We start from the raw sequence: 19205 nt of genomic DNA on the forward strand, positions 1-19205 counted from the left end.
AAACGGTGGCATCCACACACCTTCACACACCATATTTACATTTGGGTTTACCTTTTATATCAGAATAAGAAAAAAATCATTAAATAATTTCTCATTTAATGTTATTTTTATTAATATATATATATATTTTTTCCGTCTTTCAATAATAACAATCTAATGACTTGTTATCTTGTTTTGCGCGTTGGGTTACTCTGCGCATTCGTACAGTTAGTGAATGAGTGATAGACAGTTTTGGCCCGCTGTTGGAATTTCAAGAATGTCAACAATTTGCCCGTAAACAATTATGTGTAAATAAAATTTTAATTTCATTATTTTTTTCTCATTTGTGTGTATGACCGCTTATATGCAAACAAATAATTCCGGCATAATAATTTAATTAGCGAACAAATTAGCTTTTACTTATATTTACTAAATATCAATTCGAAAATGTTAAAAAACACTTTCTGCTTTCGGAAACATAAAAAAAAAAAAAAAATATTAAATAAAATAAAAACAAAAATTATCAAATAAAATAAAAACAAAAATTATTAAATAAAATAAAAATAAATAAATATATTAAAAATAATAGAATAAGTAAACAGTGTCTATTTATCGTAATAAACAAAATAACTTGTCAACAGTGAATACATAATGCGTTCAGTTTTGCAATTTGAGCTGGCAAGCCAATCGGTTGTCATATACTTCGCAGTGCTTTGCCAAATTTGACTAAATTGAAGACTTTACCGAATGCGTGTTTAAACTTAAGCTTTTTTCAGCAGTTGGCAATTTTTAGAAAAAATTTTGTGCACTAGAAAGCTGCCGATATTCCGCAACGCATTTTAAATTACCTTATATTGTTTGGATGCAACTATACTCCAAAATAACTGTAAATTAAAGACTTCAAGGACTTTTAAACTATATGTGTTCGATCACAATTTGTTATATTTTTCTAATTTTTTTGTCGATTAAAAAATAACTATGCATTAAATACTTAAAGTTTGTGTTCGGTTAGTTTGGTGGTAATTCTGTAGTAATCAAATTAATGTAATTAAATATTTTTCAGAATTTTTTTTGTTGTAATTGTTATTATCCATATTGTTTTTAATTATTTTTAAATTTTTTTTAAATTTATTATCATAATTTTTATTTGTTAATAAATTTATTATAAAATACAAAAATGGCAACACTTTAGATTGTTAGTATTAAATTATGCTGCTACTTACGTACAACTTCTATTTATATTGTTCTACAAATTTCACTCACCATCAGGAGGTAAATAATCTTGGCATAGACCGTAAGCTGTGGTAACCTGCAAAAATAAATTAGAAAATACACAGAAATTAATAAATACAACAGTTTCACAATAAGCATAATAAAATTGGTTATCTACAATAAAATTATTCTTGTTTGTCATCTTGTGGTAGTATATATATTAGGAGGGACAAAAACAACGAACATTTTTGGTTTCGCTTGGCACTCTGAAAAATACATATATGCTTAGACACCACTAGGAGAGTCTCTTTAAGCATGAGCTCTAAATTGTAAGGGGAACGTCCTCTGGCTTATAGTTTTCTATTTTTGTCATATTATTAGTTAGACAATTTTAAACTCGCTTTCAACTACTAAAATATTTAGTTTCATAGATTTTGTAGGAAATTAAATACTCTACAAAAAAATGTCTCGTCCAAGTTTTCGTAAACCTAACCGCTTAAAATATGTTAACGGTTGAAGTTTTGATTATTTTAAGGCAATTTTTTTTTCTTATGAATTTTATAACTCAATGAAAAAAATGATTATAAATCGGAAAACGCAAAGTTTCGTAGAAAATTTACTGCTCTACAAAAGTGGTATCTGTATGTTGGTCCATTTTGATCCACTCTAATATACTATGTATACATCGAGAGATAAGCAAATTCACAGAATTTCACTTGGTTGACAAGCTTTTTGCCAGCGCTGATTTTTTTGGCTTCAAATCAAAAAGGCAGTTCAATGTATTGTATTTAACAGCATGTCATATAAGAAAATAACGGTATTATATTCTCATATTATATAGGTATGCCGATATAAGCTTCATTCATTTTCCGCGTTTGCTGATAACGTGGAACTTTTTGCTTCAAACCTCAGCTGAGGGTGTTGCTACCACTATAAACCAGTACAATGCTACCATATATACACGATTTATATATCACTGCTAACTTTGAATATCATTGCTAAAGGTATTTTACAAACCACTTTTTAATTAATAAAACAAATGTTTGTAAAATACTTCGCGTAATCGCTCATTTCAATTGAATTTTATCGCGCATTCGCGTCACAAATAAATATCTAACATTTAAATAATAAAATCGAATGCAGCAGGAAAAAGAAAAAAAACCGTTCTCTTGCACGAAAGTTGTCATTAACAAACGACACGAAATCATTTCCGTAACATAGATTTACGGATTTGTGATATTCGGTGAAGATAAATCTTTGGCAAGCGCAGCAGTGCAGCCACGCACACACTCGCACAACTTATGCGTGTATTTATAAATGTGTGTGTGGTGTGTGTGTATGCGGCCAGGTATTTATGCGGCAGCTAGTCGCTGCTGTAGCCGGTCCACCACCCGCAGTGCGCCACACAATTGTCTGTCGCCGTGTGGCCGCTCGCTCGATTTCCTTCTAATTTATTGCTGAAAATGCATTGATTTACACATTTTCATTTCCGCGCTTAAAAATGTGAAATTTATGTTTGAATATCTTTAGAATGGCTTATTCTAAAATAATTGAGAATGTGTGCATCGAAGAGCGTCTCGGCAGCTCAGTACTGCGCGCTGCAGCGTGGCTTTTACATTTTGAATGAATTTTCTTGGCAAGCAAAAATAGCTCGGTGAAAATGCAATTACAAATACAATTTTGGAAAGTCTATAGAATATAGAATATTTATCCACAATGTTCCATATTTAAAGTGAATCATTCCCAAATGAAACTGCTGAATGAAGCTCTCTTAAACGATAATATCTCTGAATGTTCAAGGAAAGTATTTGGGAAAGCTCCTCTTAGCATGTTAGAATCCCAGTTGCTCAGAGTTTTCTCAATACAACCCTTATGAATGTATTATTTTCATAACTATTGTACTTATTTTCCAGGTTCACAGTGCTCCCCGCAAGTAAAAGTTTGCTTAAAATTCTAATATAAAAACCATTAATTCTATTCAAAAATTATTGAATCTAGAACGTTTAGTTTTAACCTCAAACATACCGCAGTAATTATTAATTTATAAATTTTGAATTTTTCAAAAAAAATTCCATTGCTCTACTTTTCCAACCCTTCCATTTTTCATTGTTTCAGTTTTTAGTAAAAAAAAGCTCATAGATTGTCTCCAAGTTAGTCAGTTTTAGTCATTAACTACTGAATATGTTGGCAAAAGTAATAATTACTGTGTTTGAGAAATAATTCAGCGTTAAACATTTTCAACCCCCCATTACACATCTCAGCCTGTTAGTCTAATTCTGCAGGGTTGTCTTTTATATGTCTCCCCATATTTGTTTTCTAACCATCTCATAAAAGCATAGCTAATTAAATTATTTCAAACCAATTGAAAACACTTTGCGTCACGCCTAAAATTTTGCTTTAATACGCGGACACTTACACTTAAAGTATATATATATATATATGTTTAACAGTCTAACGTCCTCTATTCCTTCTCCACTGTTTTTCCTTCTTCTCTCTCCATTTTACTTTTATAAACTTTAGTAGGTCAAATTCGATTTCTGTGCGCGACCCGTAAATTAATTACTACTTGAGTAGTCAAGTCTAATTCTATGCTGACAAATTTAACAATCGTGATGAAAATATATTATTTTCGTTCTTCACGCTGGCTTGAGTCAGCTCTTTACCTTTTGCTTTAGTTCTTTACCAAACATTTCACCATGCAGCCAGCCCCTTTAGTAAGACTTTGACTTTGGTATTACAATCGCGTTTAATAATTAATTACTGCTTAAGTTTGCCGCTGACGGTGTCCTTAAAATACTATGCTTCCAACCGAAGCAGTTGGTTATCTACAAAACCGCATGGAAGGGTATTAATTACATGCATTAATTTTAGTACTGTTTTAGAAATGGTTCCTATAATCCTTACTGTTATTTTCAATGACGTTTGTAGCAGATAGCAAAATGTAAATTTGTAACGGTTTTTAGGTATGAGGAGAAATTGAATTGAAATTTTGCTTTGAAAGTAACTTTCTGCTAATTTGTATAGTCCTCAATGTAGGCAATAAAGTTTTCGTATTTCGAAATATCAATAAAGTTAGAAAAGTGTTGCCTACAATCAGGCATAGATATATAATGTTAGCGGAGTCACATACCTTTTTGTATAATATGCAAACAATACATCAATTTTTAGAATGTCATAACATAACAAAAAATCTAAATATCAATAAAATTAAACTTTTGGCAATTTTTTCGCTCCAACAATCGAAGTCATACACTGAACCTTAATATTAAACACCTCTGCACGTCCATCCAGCATCTTACTCAATAAAGTGCCACAAATATCAGGTACAACGGTTAGTAATGTTACAACAAATTATTACATCTGCAACCTACTGCGAAGTATACTTCCTTCACACTTTCACACAGCCATTGGATGAGCCCGTATAAAATTCTGAAGTTAACACAGCCACAAATTCGAAATGGCAGACTAACGATGAACAGCAAGTGAACAAGTGGAACACTGCAACACTGACTTCATTTTACTTTAATGTACTTACTCGCTTGCCATGTGCATCGAATAGCTGGTTACATAATTACGAATGCTGTTATCTGCAAACTTCTGTTGCAGACACTTAGTCATGCAGCTCCTACGAGTACAAGTACTAAGTGAGTGTTGAAAACAACACAGGCTGCCAAACGGCAAAATGTAGGTTAAAGTCATTTGGGCATTGGACCATTTGCCCGACCGTCATTCGTTGCGACCGCTATGATCGTTGCGACCGTTGCTGACCGTTATTGACTTGCTGTGCATCATTTGTCTTTTGCCCGAAAGGTGGCAACGTCAACGTCGTTCGTTTGGGTGTCACGCGCCACATGGCTAATGAGCTTGGCACTTTATGCCATCTACAAAGTATTTAGCAATGAGTATTGATGAGAAAAAAATGTACAAACTGTTTGGTGACATTGGCTCCAATGAATGATGAGGTGATTAAAAAAACATAAAAATTGTTGTTGTAACGTAATTGCCTGAAAATTTAGTTACTCATATTTGCATGATACAACCTTCAATTTAAGTATGTAAATATGTTACATGTTATGTTGTAAGCTTCCTGCCAAAAAAAAATGCAATTACTTCGTTTGAACTATTTTTTTATTTTTGTAAAAAATCATACATATATATTTACATGTGAAAGCTTTACAGTAGTAGTAGTAGTAATAGCTTTCATTAAAAAAGCTTAGTAAACAGTTTGCCTAACAGTGTCATATGGAACTTTGTGGAAATTTATTTCGTTTGTAAAAGTGTAAATTTCAGCTTAAGCTTTTAGTGAAAGCACACAACGAACTTTAAGTTCTCTATTTGGGACTGCAATTATATATTGTAATTAATATTTATAACATTGTAGGCAGAAAAGTGCTTACGAAAGCTCAAGAACTTCAGCAAAATTAAAAGCTTCTACAAAAGTAAAGCTTTCATTAAATATTTTAACAACAAATATTATATAACTGTTTGTGGAGTACTGTAAATTTTAGTCTTTCATACTTTTGGCTACATTTCTGCAACACAAGCTTGTAGTTTGCTATATTAAAAATATGTATTATTTTGTAAAAAATTAATGAAAAAAGCTTTTAACCTTCGCCAAAGAACTCAAACATTTCTCAATACAATATGTCAAGGCAAAAGCTTTTGAATTAGTTCCAGTTCCCTCATAGTTACTTGCCATAGAAGCTCACTGTTCTAGATTAAATTTAGATATGAACATGTCAACGAAAGGTGAATTTCCAAACTCTTCATGGCCAACACATTTCTTGGTATAAATTATTACTGTCTTGATTTGTGGAAGCCAATTGCCTCAACCTTTTTTTCCTTTCGCTAATTCCACATGCTGGTTCCGGCAACTTGCTCAGCGAAATGTGTTCTATCTACAAGTAAATTGGCATAAAGTTTAAGATAAAATTGTTATGATTTTATCTGTGAAATTCTTCAAATGCAGTCAACGTGCAACCAAGAGTCGCCCAGACAAGGAGCCAAGCAATGCCACAAATCGTGGTATGCTGCAAAATTGAAAAGGCAAACTGGAATGACGGCGGTGTTAGAAAAACATTTAGCGGCTGCATGTTGCAAGCGGCAACAACTGGTGTGCTGGTGATGTTGGCAGCCTAGTGTGGCAGCCACACATTCTGCGAATGCGCGAATTGAGTTACTCATATTTACATGCAAATACAACACACACACATTTGCATATATGTTTATGATGTCTACCAATACAAAAAGCCGCAAAACAACAACATGAAAACTCGCTGCTGTGCTGTCATGCGTGTGCAAACAATTCGACGAACTTGACGCAACCACCAAGTGGTAAAAGTTGCGCATGTTGTTGCTAGTTTTTGTTGTTGTTTAAACGTTGTTCCGCATGTTGTCGTACATGCTGATTATGAAATTAGAAATTGTTTGTTTGATTATATGCCAGCCAATGAATAGGCGAAAACGTCAGCAGCATGTTAGACGGTCAAATAGTTGGTAATTAATACAAACACATATACATACATACATATGTACATTTGTGCCGGGTTACGCAGTTACATATGTTTACATATCATGCATTTGTGCGGGAAAACGGCTAGAGTTGCCAGTCTTTTGGTTTGTTATTGTATGCTCTTTGTTAGCTAAGCCGCTGTTGTTTTTGTTGTCGGTTCTTGCTGTTGTTGCTTGTTTAAGTCACTCAGTCAGCGGTAGACCACTTTTGTGGTTGTGATTTTTTAATTGAAAACCGCGCATGCGTACAAGCCAATGAAAGCGCAAACACACACACACACACAAGTGTGCAAACTCATCGCCGAGCTGCGCGCTTGTGTGTGAAGCGCTTGCAACATGCTCACACAAACAGTTATGTAAAGGTGTTCCGTTTGCGATTTGTTGTTGCTATTTATACTATCACTGCCACTGCTTGCTTTTATCATTTAGAACCTTGACTGACAGCAATGGCACCTCATTTGAAAGGACAGCCAACTAAATGGTTGTATGTTTAAGTATTGTGGACTTCGGCCCCCGTTAGGCATGAGAGCGCCCGATTGTAACGTTGAATTTACGTAAAACTTGCGAAAATAGCCACTGCGCAGCTGTTGAGTAGTTGTCTGCAAAGACACCGACGATCTGTCACTTTTTCTCCTCCGCTCTTTCTTTTAACTCACAGGTCACTTATTTACTCATTTTAGCGCTTCCGTGTTTTTTTTTTTTTGTAAGAAAACTTGAGTGCTATATGTTTTGACGCTAGAGTTGGCGTGAAGGAATCTGTTGCAAAACAACAAAAGAAAGAAATATTTGCCACAGAAAAACCGAAAATTCTTCGACTTTAGTGTAACGGAAACCATATTGTTGTTGTAACAGCATAAATGTTACCCATATGGTTCAGAGAAACATTGGTGTGGGAGAGTCCTTGACTACACATAAATTCATAACCGTTCCGGATGTAAATATATTAACTGGACCCTTGTATGAATACTTCTTTTTAAAAAATATATATTTAATATAGAAACTACCGATCGTCAAGCGAATATATTGTATTTTATAATATACCACCCTCCAATGCCTCTCATAATAATATTTTTTCTCTTTTTCAGTTTTCGAGTAATAAATCTAGGCCGAAACTGTGGTAAGTCGTTTTGAAATTTAAGTATGATATTATAAATAATATATTCTTAATAAAAAATTTGGCTTGCTTAAAAGTGCCCCACCACTATAAGCAATATGTACCGTAAATTAATATAAATATATAACTTTTTAATATAACGAGCATAGCGCCATCTCTATCGATTATACAATATATTAGTTTTCTAAAAGTCTTCAAACTCTCCACTAAACAAAAGTTTTGAACAAATCAAATATTTTTGTTGTCCTATATTGTATTAGTTTTCCAAAAGTCTCTAAAGTCTCCACTAATCGAAAACTTAGAAGAAAATTAAAAATATTTCCTCTTAAAATTCTTGCAAAGTTTTCGCGCGTTTAAGCATTGCCAACGCCTTTTGCTGTTTCTTCACTCAAGCACTCTATTTATATTTCTATTTTTTTCCTTTCCTTACTTATTTCTTTTTTGCATTCTACTTCATCTTTTCGACGCGCCAACATAATATGGTGTTAATTGTGTAGCATTCGTTAGGCTTCATCCGTCACAAATGCACATTCATTTACACTCTCATACATACATACTTATATATAAACTTTCAGGTAAGTAGAGACATATAGTAGGTAATGTGCACACTTTTATGCATTTTTGTATGCGTTCAGTCCTCAGTTCTCTGGCTAGCAGCTTTGAGCAAATGAAGGTGTTGCCTGCTCATTGACTTGCCCGCTTAAGTATGCGCGTCGTCGCCGGACAATCGATGGAAGTCATCTGCCTCACACTTCTGCGCAAATCGCATCCCACTACCGGCTTCCTGCTGAAGCTGTGACATGTTTGTCGCAGTTGTTTTTGTGGTTTGCAAACACACATACATTCATTGCAAACAAAAAAATGCCTTTGCTTTTTTTCTACTACTTTTGGTAATGAGTAAGTTAAGTTGTTGCAAGTAGCTTGTTGTGCTACTAAATGCTTGCATCAGTGAATTCTGTAGAAAGTTGAAAGCATGTGGCGCTACTTTTATTTCAAAGTTTTCCACATTTTTAAATTTTAATTATAATTAAAAAATAAGATTGAGTTTCAAACTAACAACTTTCAGGTTCCTAACAGTAATTATAACATTTTGAAAACGTTATTTGCGTGTGTTTAGAAGAAATTTAATGTTACAAAATAATTTTGGCTTCTCATCGCATGTTTTACTTACTTGTCAGAAAAACTTTAAACACGCGACAGCGGCAGCTCTGAGAAACAACCTGAGTGAATGCCAAAAGGTAACTTGCTCGTTACACGTATTTTACTAATTATTTATACGTCCGTTTGATTGACATACATAATTACCCGATTTGAAGTTGCCTACTTCGCTAAATTAACCAGCACAAGCCACTGTTCATTCGATTCAGTAAGCTTCATTAAGACTTGCCAGCTTAACTTTTACCTTTTAAAATTTATAATTTTTTTTGGTTTTTAATTTTGTAATACTTTTTTAATTACATATTTTTTAAGAGCCTAAGTAATTTATAAACATATTTAAAAATTAAATAAAGTAAAACGCATTTTTACTCCACTGCGTTATGGCAACTACTGGCATGCATGCAATATTTTAGTGTTAAAAAAGAACGCAATAATTAAATGCTTTTAAAATAACATAACATATTAGTTTAATTAATATTTTTATTTACACTTTACAATATAGGCGCGTATCTATTTTATTATTTGCTTGTGCATTTGCATAACACCTGCACTCGATTTGCAAAATGTTAATGCTTTTATTGGCAGAACGTCATTAATTTGATAATAGTCAGCGTTAAATTGACTGATGAACATTTAAGGCTAATGGTTTAGTGGCCACAATGGTGTGTAAAAAATTTAAATAATAATTTATATGCGAGGTATTATAAATGTTTAATTTCACTGTGCAATAATAGACAATGAAGGCAATTATTATATATATTTTTTTTTTTCAAAAAAGCATGTTATTTGCGTTTGCAGTTAAAGACAGCATCTCATTTAATTTATCTAACTCAATGCTGTGAAATTCAATAAAGTATGAGTAGTTATAAGAAACGATTATAAGATTTTGCTACCGCAATTTTAGACCACACCACTGTACATCATTTAAGCCTGAATAAACTGGTTAGCGAACCACAACTAAGTAAATCCACATATTTTTTGATACATTAATTACTTATTTAAAATCATGCTACTCTCAATTCATGTTTCCCAAATCCAGTTACCAGTACTGGACTCATTTGCCAACACTACATAATCATTGCACACAAAAATGACATATCGTAAGCTTACATAATCACATCTTTCCTGTTAAAAATATACGAAAATATTATGCGATACATAAAACTTAATTAGTTAAAAAACTGGCGTATAGATTATGCATAAGCCATATGATCGCTTTTAATACATGAAACCAATTAATTTTGATGTCTATTTATGAGTAGACTATACATATGCATATGTGTCTTAATTAGGTGTGATAATTGTGAACAGTGGCGCTCGTAAGAATATTAGTGTTATTGAAATTGATACATTTATAAACACACATGATTGGTTTTGACAGTTCTAATTTAGTTAATTATGTAATGCTTTGCGCTTAACGGACATGTCAACTGATTTTACTAGAAAAATGCAGTGCAGTGTGGCTTTGGAGACTTTCTAATAAATCAAAATACCAAATTATTGTATTACGTTGAAAATGCGACAGATAAGACCGTAGTGCTCAAAAATAGCAATTTTTTTAAAACAAGTGCAGACTAGTGTAGAGTTTCAAAATTTTGAAACTACATTTTTTCTATAAAATAGTCTGCAAGTAAAAAATATTTAAGCTATTTTCATTTCAAAACACTTATTGAAAATGCAAGTGGTGAGTGGAGAGTTTGAAAAAAAATTTTAAAATAATTATTTTTGCTTGAAACATAACATTTATTTTTTGTTAACGAATAGTGTAGATACTTCCAACAAAGGCCGAAGCACCTTACCATTTTTATAAGTTGCATGGTCTGTAGACTTAAATTTTATCCAAAAAAATACATTTTTTTTTTGTTTTTTGTTATTAAGTTATTAAGTTAATAAGGCTTTTGTCCCAAATTTAATTTTTGTAGAGTTTGGTTAGTTTTCCGAGCAGTTTACACAATGGTACGCTGTTTCTCAGTCCTTCGTTGTATGTGTTTGAAATTTGTATCATTATTCATAATCCAGCCATTTGATAAAATTTTAATTAAAAGCTCAATAATTCAGCTACACCCAAGTCACACCTTCGTTAAGCGCAATTTACGACTTGCTTGCAAATAGTTTTTTAATTACAATATTTCTGGCTTAAATATTATTATTGCTATAAATCAGCAGGTTCTAAACAAAAGAGTTACCACCTTTTCTCGTTAGCGCTACAAAGCTGTAGGCCGCAATTTAATTTATAAAATTCCATAAATGCCAGCTTCAAGAATTTACACAAGTGCGCACACAAACACACATGTCTAAAAGTTTATTAAATCGCGAACATTTTACGCACAAAGGTGGCAGGCAGCACCCGAAAAAGACGGCTGGTGATAATAAATTTCTTGTAAATGTAATTTATTATGCAATTAGTTAAACACTTAAACTGGTATGCGCAACAACAACAATAACAACCAAATATACGAGCAAATAGAATAAGAAGACGAGGAAAGCGAAGGGAGCTAACGAAAAGCCGTGTTAACATTGAGAAAAGGCTGCAACGCCGCTTACTCTTGCGCTTGGTTTTCGCCTGAGACGGCACAACACGGCGTATACGTAACATGCTATACAATGCGCTGTGCTGGAACAAAGTGAGTCTTTACAAGAACATTCGCTTAAAAAATCTGAAATTAATTGCAACATCTGCTGTTGACATTAAAACGCACGTCAAGTTTAATAGCGCTTACCCGAAACACCCGTGTTCGCTGCCCCGCCAACATGTGGTGCGCAGCGCCAGCAACCAGCAACAAATGCTCTCAACTGTTACATGTACACACATAGTTGTGTGAGCGTGTGTGTGTACGTTGTAGGCCGCACTTGAGCGCTTGCCATTCGCAGTATGCGGAGCACTTAAGCGCCAAAATGGCATGTTGAATACACAGAGGAAGATGAAGAAGAGGAGGAGGAGGAGATGAAGCAGTCAGAGTAGGTGGGCTTGAGTCAACTTGGCGCGACTTGAATTTTCAATGTCACAATAAATATGCATGTAGATGTGGTATGCACGTGCATGTGTATGCGTTAGCTGTGGAATGGTCTCTTTGCCGCCGGTTATTTCCTTACATAACTGGGAAGGCCTAAAATGGCTGAACATGACCTTGAACGCATAATTGACGCTCAGCGCGCATACAAACAAAAAATGCCGAGAGCGGTGGATTTAGTGAAAAAGTTTGCTGAAAACACACTCGAAAATGGAAAAGCGCTGCTCAGGAAAATGTAAACAAAAGGCAGTTGGAAAAAAGTTTTGAATTTATGTTTCCAAGTGATCTACAGCCACGGCAAAATGCACACACATATCTAAACGTTTGCTGGCGCGCATGTGGGCATATATTCACGGTAGGCTGCCCTCTTTCAACCGTTTACCGCAGCATGCAGTTTCGTTTTGCTACAATTTGTGGCAATAAATTGTTCTAACAACTTCTCAAAGTGGCCATAAATGCGAATGCAAGTCTCATTTCAATTGTATTTATCCGCGCACAAATTTATGTATCCGTTGGAGTATTGCGCCTATATGCCGCTGAGTTATTGCACTGTTATATACATTTGGAATGATTTATATGCAACTGCAATGCGTATAAATCAACTGAAGTTAGGCAACTTGTGGTATTTGCTGCTACCAAACGCAGTTGTGGCTGCTGAGTGGTGGCGCGTTACTTACTTACTTTAATTTTTGAATGCGCGCGTGGATGCCGATAACTCTTATGGCTGATTTATGACAAATTAAAAGAAATATTTGCGCCAATATAATAATAATTGCGAATATTAGCTGCTAAGTGGATACGTAATATCAAAGACTAATACAAAGTTATTTATTGTAACTAATACAACTTAGTGTATAAAAGAAGACAACAAACACAAGAGATCTACACTATTTTACCAGTAAACCAGTGCTGTTTTTAGGTTTTAGTTGGAGCTAGTATACTGTATTAAATTTTTTGTTAAGAAAATTATTAGCAAGTTATTATCACAAACTCAACTTTTGGAGAGTTTGGAGAGTTTTTCAAAACTTGTATATCGACTACTCTGGTAAACTATTAGTTCTAAAAACATATTTACTAGTTAAAAACTAGTAAATTTTGGTTTTGGAGACTTTTTTCGGTTAGTCAAAATAATATTTCAAGCACCTTTCAAAGCAATCCATCAAAAAAAAAACCATGCGCGTCTAAATAGATAAATTTATACAACAGCTTGAATCAATAAACATAACTCCTTGCATCAGCAGGTTTTTACAATGTTTATTAACTTTTTTGTGAAATTTGCACAACAAACCGCTTGCGTAAGATAAACAGTAGCCGTGTGCCACGCCATAGGATAGCAATAAACACCTATTTTCTGCTTTCAACACCTCGATAGCGACTGCGCCATCGCCAAAGGCAATTAATCAATGCTTTACGTCAATTTGCCTCCCACCTCCACACTCTCCGCGGTAAGCTGGCGCGTGTCTGTGACAACCGATAATCCGTGAATGAAATTGAAAATAATCCAATTATCGCCAGCATGGTTAATATACATAAATTTCACCGAGCACTGATAAGCCATGTCAACAGACCAGCCGAACGGGATTTGATTTAGGAAGCACAAGCCAGCGACGCGACATCACGCCGCCCCAACGATTGACAAACGGATGAACTGATGAAGTGGCTGAAAACGAGTTGCGTTCGCATGCATGTGTGCGATTAAGTGCAACAATTTTGCAGCTAATGTTGCATACCACGTAAAGCTTTTGCCGCATAAATTAAACACACACACACACACAGGCTCATGCAGCAGTTGGCTGCCGATCAAACCGTTGAGCGATTAATGTTGCATACTTGTATATTGACTATTTTATTAGGATTAGACGACGAAAGAGCAATTGGTGAGCATATAATGAAGATGCAGGCAAATAGCCGCTGCTGCGGTGGTGATGGAAACACACTAACAACAATTTAATAAACCACAGCAAGAGACAAAAAAAAGTTGCTGAGCATTTGATGTATGCAAATGTTGACGGCCGAGGTTGATTGCTGAAGCAGCAACAGCAGCAGCGGCAGCAGCAGTAGCAGTTGAAGTGACCACCGGTGGCTGAAGAAACGGAAGAAGACTCGCCTCGACGACGCGCGCTTTGGCTACAATTTTGTTGCATGCAGACGCCAATGCGGCAATTTAACATCATTCAGCAGCGATTTCTGCGCTTCAACAGCTTTTTGTTATTACAGCTGCGGCTGTTGTTGTTGGCACTGCTCGTGCCTGTGATTTGTGTGACTGTAATATTTTTATGAAGCTTGTTCAAGCGGTTGTTATGGCTGTCATTATGGTCGGTGTATTTGTCGTTTTTGCGCATTTTTCTGGCAGAACAACTCAATTAGATGACAACATTTGCTGATAATGACGGGAAGCGTGATGAATGCGCAAGTGCTGAAGTGCGTGAATAAATGAGTGTGCGTGTGTTGCATGCAACAACTGACAGGCATGTGAGGATGACAACATCATTGTTGTTTGTAGCGTTGATAATATTGCCATCGTCCATGCGTTTATGTGGCGACGAATTTTAGCAAAGAAGTACAACAAGAAAGGAGTGAAAAAGTATTTAATATTAAAATGTGAAAAATAAAACTTGAGGAATGTGAAAGAGTGGGAGACGATGACTTTGTGGAATTACGGGCTATTACGAAATTCCACAGAGTTGATTAACAAGTAATTGTGTAGTGTTTGTTGCAAATCATACTTTCCGGGCAATTTAAATGAAAACCTAAAATAGAAATAAAATGTGAAAAGTTTATTTTAATAATACAAATATAGAATATTTTTGGTTTTTGTAGACTTTGTAGAGTTTTCAAAAACTAGTTTAATTAAATTTTCAAGCTATACTTTTACTAAAAATTAGTTAATCATAATTTTTTATAACATATTGAAAATGTAGACTTTGTAGAGTTTTTCCAAAACGATGAAATTTGCATTACAACATGGTATTAGCATCTCTTAAACACAAATTAACTTTATAAAAATAGTTTTATGGCAAAAACACACAGTACAAATATATGTCACCTAATCAATTATGCAAATTTCAGCTCGTATGATTTCCTACGTTTTATTGTTACTTTTAACGATTAAATTTATAACAAGCATCCTCCCAATTCTTTCACACTTTGCCACTTCTACTCCCAAATGCATAAATTCTTAAATTTATCAGCCGGCGTCTGCATTCGCGCATGCGCAACGGTTATCTGCACGTGCATGCCGCCGCATAATTCACCGCTGCCACTGGCGGTTTTTAGTGCGCGATTCTTCCATGGTTCCATTGTGGTTATTATTATTTATTTTATTTTTTGCTTGCCTTCCTTTACTTCTCCTATTGACTCAAGTGCCGTTGTGTTATTTTGCGTTTTTCGTTTCTTCATATTTTAATATTTTTGCCATATTTGGTTGTTCGCGAGTTGCTCGTTGTTCTTTTTGTTGTTGCTGCTGTGGCTGTCACATGCGTGTAATTGATTTTCCAAGCATGTTTCGCCTGTCACTCAATTCAACGTGCGTCTACCGCATATTTGGCCAATGTTTTTCATATTCTGCATAAATTTTATTTCATTTACTTTATTTGCACGAGTCTTCATTTGACTGGCATAACATACTGATATGTCATATTTATGTCAAGAAAGTGGCTTTTAACATGTGGTACGTGGTCAGTAGTCTGAAGGTTGGAGTTATAATGTCTTGTTTGCTTAGTAAGGCGAAAACAGTATTGCTTTTAGTAAATATTTGTATTTGACAATGTTTGGAGAGTTATTAAAATAGCAGTGTGTCAATAAATTAGCTTGATATATGTTAGATTGCTTTGTTTTAAACATTGTTTGCCCTCCACAACCAGTTTTGACGAAGTGTAGAGTTTGGAGACTTTCAAAAATTACTACAAACAACAACGTCATGTAATTCTATTAGTATAACAGTTTTGTATCCCAGAAATTTTCACAAGTTTCCCAACTTATCTCCTCTATGCTGCAGGCTTGTGCGCTCAGGCAATATGGCTAATGCAGTTTAGCCAATAAAATTTTACGACACATTAATTTAGATAAATGTAAAAATAATAAGTTTTTATTTCAATCAAAACGCTATAATACTCAGCATGCATAGCTGCCACTTGAAAGCAATCATTCATATTTCAATTTCATCCCAATCAACACACGTGCCAGGCATGAGAATACACAACTGACGCCTGCTTGAAATGCAAAAATTAACACGAAATTTTGCACTTTACGAATTCAGTTCGGTCACAATTAAATTAATCCTCAATTATTAGGTGAGGCGGTAACGGTGAACTCTTGTCGACAGCAAAACGTCAAGTGTCATGCACTTGAGTAGCAAGTCAAAATATGCCAGCGTACAGCTTAGAAGCACAGCAGGCTCGCTTAACAACAATCGAGCGACTGTCAAAATAAGTATTATATTTGCGTTATGTATGTCAGTAAGTATGTATTCGTGTGTGGCAAATGATCTTCATAGCTGTAGCTAATAGCGATCGCTATATAAATATTTTGCAATTAACGGCATTTCGGCGCAAAAATAAAACGACAATAAATATTACAAAAATTATGTGTCTAAGTGCCCGGCATGAAATAAATCGCTCCACATTTACCTACTCCAAACTGATCGCGGAGATTTGCGAGTCCAGCTGCCGGCGCATTTCAACAGTTCGTACGCCGAGGCGGCCGCAACGCTTAGCAATAGCGCACAGACACACGTGTACTATGCAAAACATCGTACATTACATTTACAGATATCGGGCAATGCGATAGCTGGGCATTCTGTACTTATAAATATGCATGGCTTGCGCTAACGCAGCAAGTTATTTAGTGTTGTGACTTTAGACTTGCGTTATTCAATTGCAAACGGTGATGCAAATGGGACAACTACCGCACTTCGCCAACACATTGCCAATCTCGTGCCATGTATGTATGTGTGTATGTATGTATGTGTGTATGAATCTATATACGTATTTTCCCAAGCTCATTTAATGCAATGTGCTCACTAATTGCATGCAGCATTCAATTGCATATGCAATCAGCTGTCATTGTAGAATTTCTAAACGTCGCTGCCCTCGCACAAGTTGCCATTTCCTCTAAACAGAATAGTAAAACAGAATAGTTAAACAATGGTTTATCGATTGACAATCACAACTGAAATGCAATGATGTTGTAATAAAATGTTGAGAATGCAGTTGCTTGACTACTGGCACAAACACACACACACACCTACATGTATAGTTGTCAGTAAATAAAGAAATTACATAGAATTTACGTGACATTTTAACGAGCGATTTGCCGCAGTGTCAGCTTCTCGTCGTTGTTGCTGTTGCTGTACTCGCTGATATACCGCTAGTAACAACTGCACAATGCCATCTCTGCTGTGACGTACTCTTCTCCGCTGTAGTCGCTGACACTTTAACTGAATCCCAATCGCGCTGGGATTTGTTGTCCTGCAGTATTGCATTGGGAGTTGGATATCCCAATGTATAAGTACCAGTATATGTAAGTGCGTGTAATTGGCATTCTATTGCTAATTGAATTACATGGTGTCAACAGTAATTTATTGCTGTTGCTGTCATCATTAGCTCAGCGCCGGCGTGATATTTGTCATCGTTGATATTATATGACAAGTGTGTATAAATTATTTAATTCGCTTGAAACTGTTGCTGGAATTGTAGGAATTTCACTCACTGCTTTTTATACAAGTATTTAATTACATTTAAGTAAATGTGCTTGATTTAATATATGACCGGTCAGTTTGTTTGGCAGATATATTATATAGTGATTCGTTCTGAATAATATGTTTACAGACTCTACATGCCTTGGCAAATTATCTATGCAAAATTTTATTAAGATAACTTATTAAATAAAAAAGGTTTCTATACAACGACTTGGTTCTGTTTAATCAGTTTGTACGGCAGCTATTTGCGATAGCGGTTCCGACAAATAGACAGGTTGTCGGTGAGATGTGCCAAATTTCATACCGATATCTCAAAAGCTGAGAGACTAGTTTGCGTATACACACAAACTTGGCTAAATCGACTCAACTACTCACTCTGATCATTTATATATGCATTCTATTGGGTCTCCGGCGTTTCCCTCTGGACGTTACAAACAAACCCGTGCCGGGTATAGAAATAAAGCCTAACGTCTGAATCAAAAACTCTGAAACCTGAAACATGAAATTTTAGTAAATTTGTCAACCATTGACAGCTGTCAATTTGTTGTCCGTAATTTTCAGATAACATTTACTCCATATTTTTGATAAAATTAGTAATGAAATTGAAAGAAAAACGTTCTGAATTGAATCAGATATTTAGTAATCGCAAAAAAAGAATTTGAGAGCGCAAAGCTATTTTCTTCACACTCACACAGAGTCCATAAATAAGTACGCGAAGTATGTTTAGCGATTACACGCACTTTTTTAGCCAAGACATATTCCACTTACGAAAGAGTTTCTTTACGGCTCGGTTTTCAGAGTAAGATTTAAATGCGCTCGAATTGACTTACACTAGCGTTGAAACGAAAGTGAACAGAGAGAATAAATAAAGTTTCTTCATGTTTCAAATATACTCGGTATTTTCAAATAGTCCGCAGAGGGCCAACTATTCAATCAACGAAATCATTTTTTTCTTATATTTTCCAACTGAAATACTTTTGACGATGTATTGATATACAAAACTGCTCTCCAAAAATATTCAGTGGTCTTAAAAATTTCAATTTTCCACGCAGATTTAAATATTGTTGCACCAAAGCACTAAAGCCGATTATGCAGACAAATTGCGCAAACATTCGCACACAATTAGTGTCAAAATGCGACGATAAGATTCACACATAAGGCTTACAAAAGCAAAGGATTAAATTTCAGTTGAATGTAAAAATGTATGCAAATCAAGGTGTAGCGGTTTGAGTGGCATGATTTGCAGGCGCCTACAATTTTCGCTGGGAAACAGACTGTGAATTCGCGCCCCGGCGGTGGACCAATTAGGTAGCTGCATATTTAAGGTGACGCCGATAACGCCACGCCGGATGAGAATTAATGCAGCGGTGCACAAATTATATTGCTGGAAATTTAAGGCGCCAGCCACTAATAACTTAAACTCCACGCCTGATGGGAATTAAGGCACCAACTGTACAGTTAAGATACGCTGCCTAAATGGCTAACTGACGGTTAAAGCGGGTCAACAATTTGGTTGACTGAT

The 19205-nt window shown here is 35.0% G+C and overlaps 1 protein-coding gene and 1 long non-coding RNA gene across 6 annotated transcripts in view; one reads left to right on the top strand and one right to left on the bottom strand.

The window, feature by feature from the left end:
- LOC138857017 (uncharacterized) overlaps positions 1 to 19205 on the top strand; it is a 293806-nt gene that overhangs the window by 116617 nt on the left and 157984 nt on the right. For all 5 annotated transcript variants that reach the window (XR_011396012.1, XR_011396009.1, XR_011396011.1 and 2 more), the window contains exon 3: positions 7788 to 7819. This is a non-coding gene — a long non-coding RNA (uncharacterized lncRNA). The remainder of the gene's footprint in view (positions 1 to 7787; positions 7820 to 19205) is intronic.
- ths (thisbe) overlaps positions 1 to 19205 on the bottom strand; it is a 117830-nt gene that overhangs the window by 91548 nt on the left and 7077 nt on the right. Inside the window, exon 2 of the mRNA XM_036374554.2 lies at positions 1243 to 1288. Within this exon, the coding sequence (XP_036230447.2) occupies positions 1243 to 1288 (46 nt within the window). The remainder of the gene's footprint in view (positions 1 to 1242; positions 1289 to 19205) is intronic.

This window comes from Bactrocera oleae, chromosome 4 (genome assembly GCF_042242935.1).
Source record: "Bactrocera oleae isolate idBacOlea1 chromosome 4, idBacOlea1, whole genome shotgun sequence".
In the NCBI taxonomy this organism is placed as follows: Eukaryota; Metazoa; Arthropoda; class Insecta; order Diptera; family Tephritidae; genus Bactrocera; species Bactrocera oleae.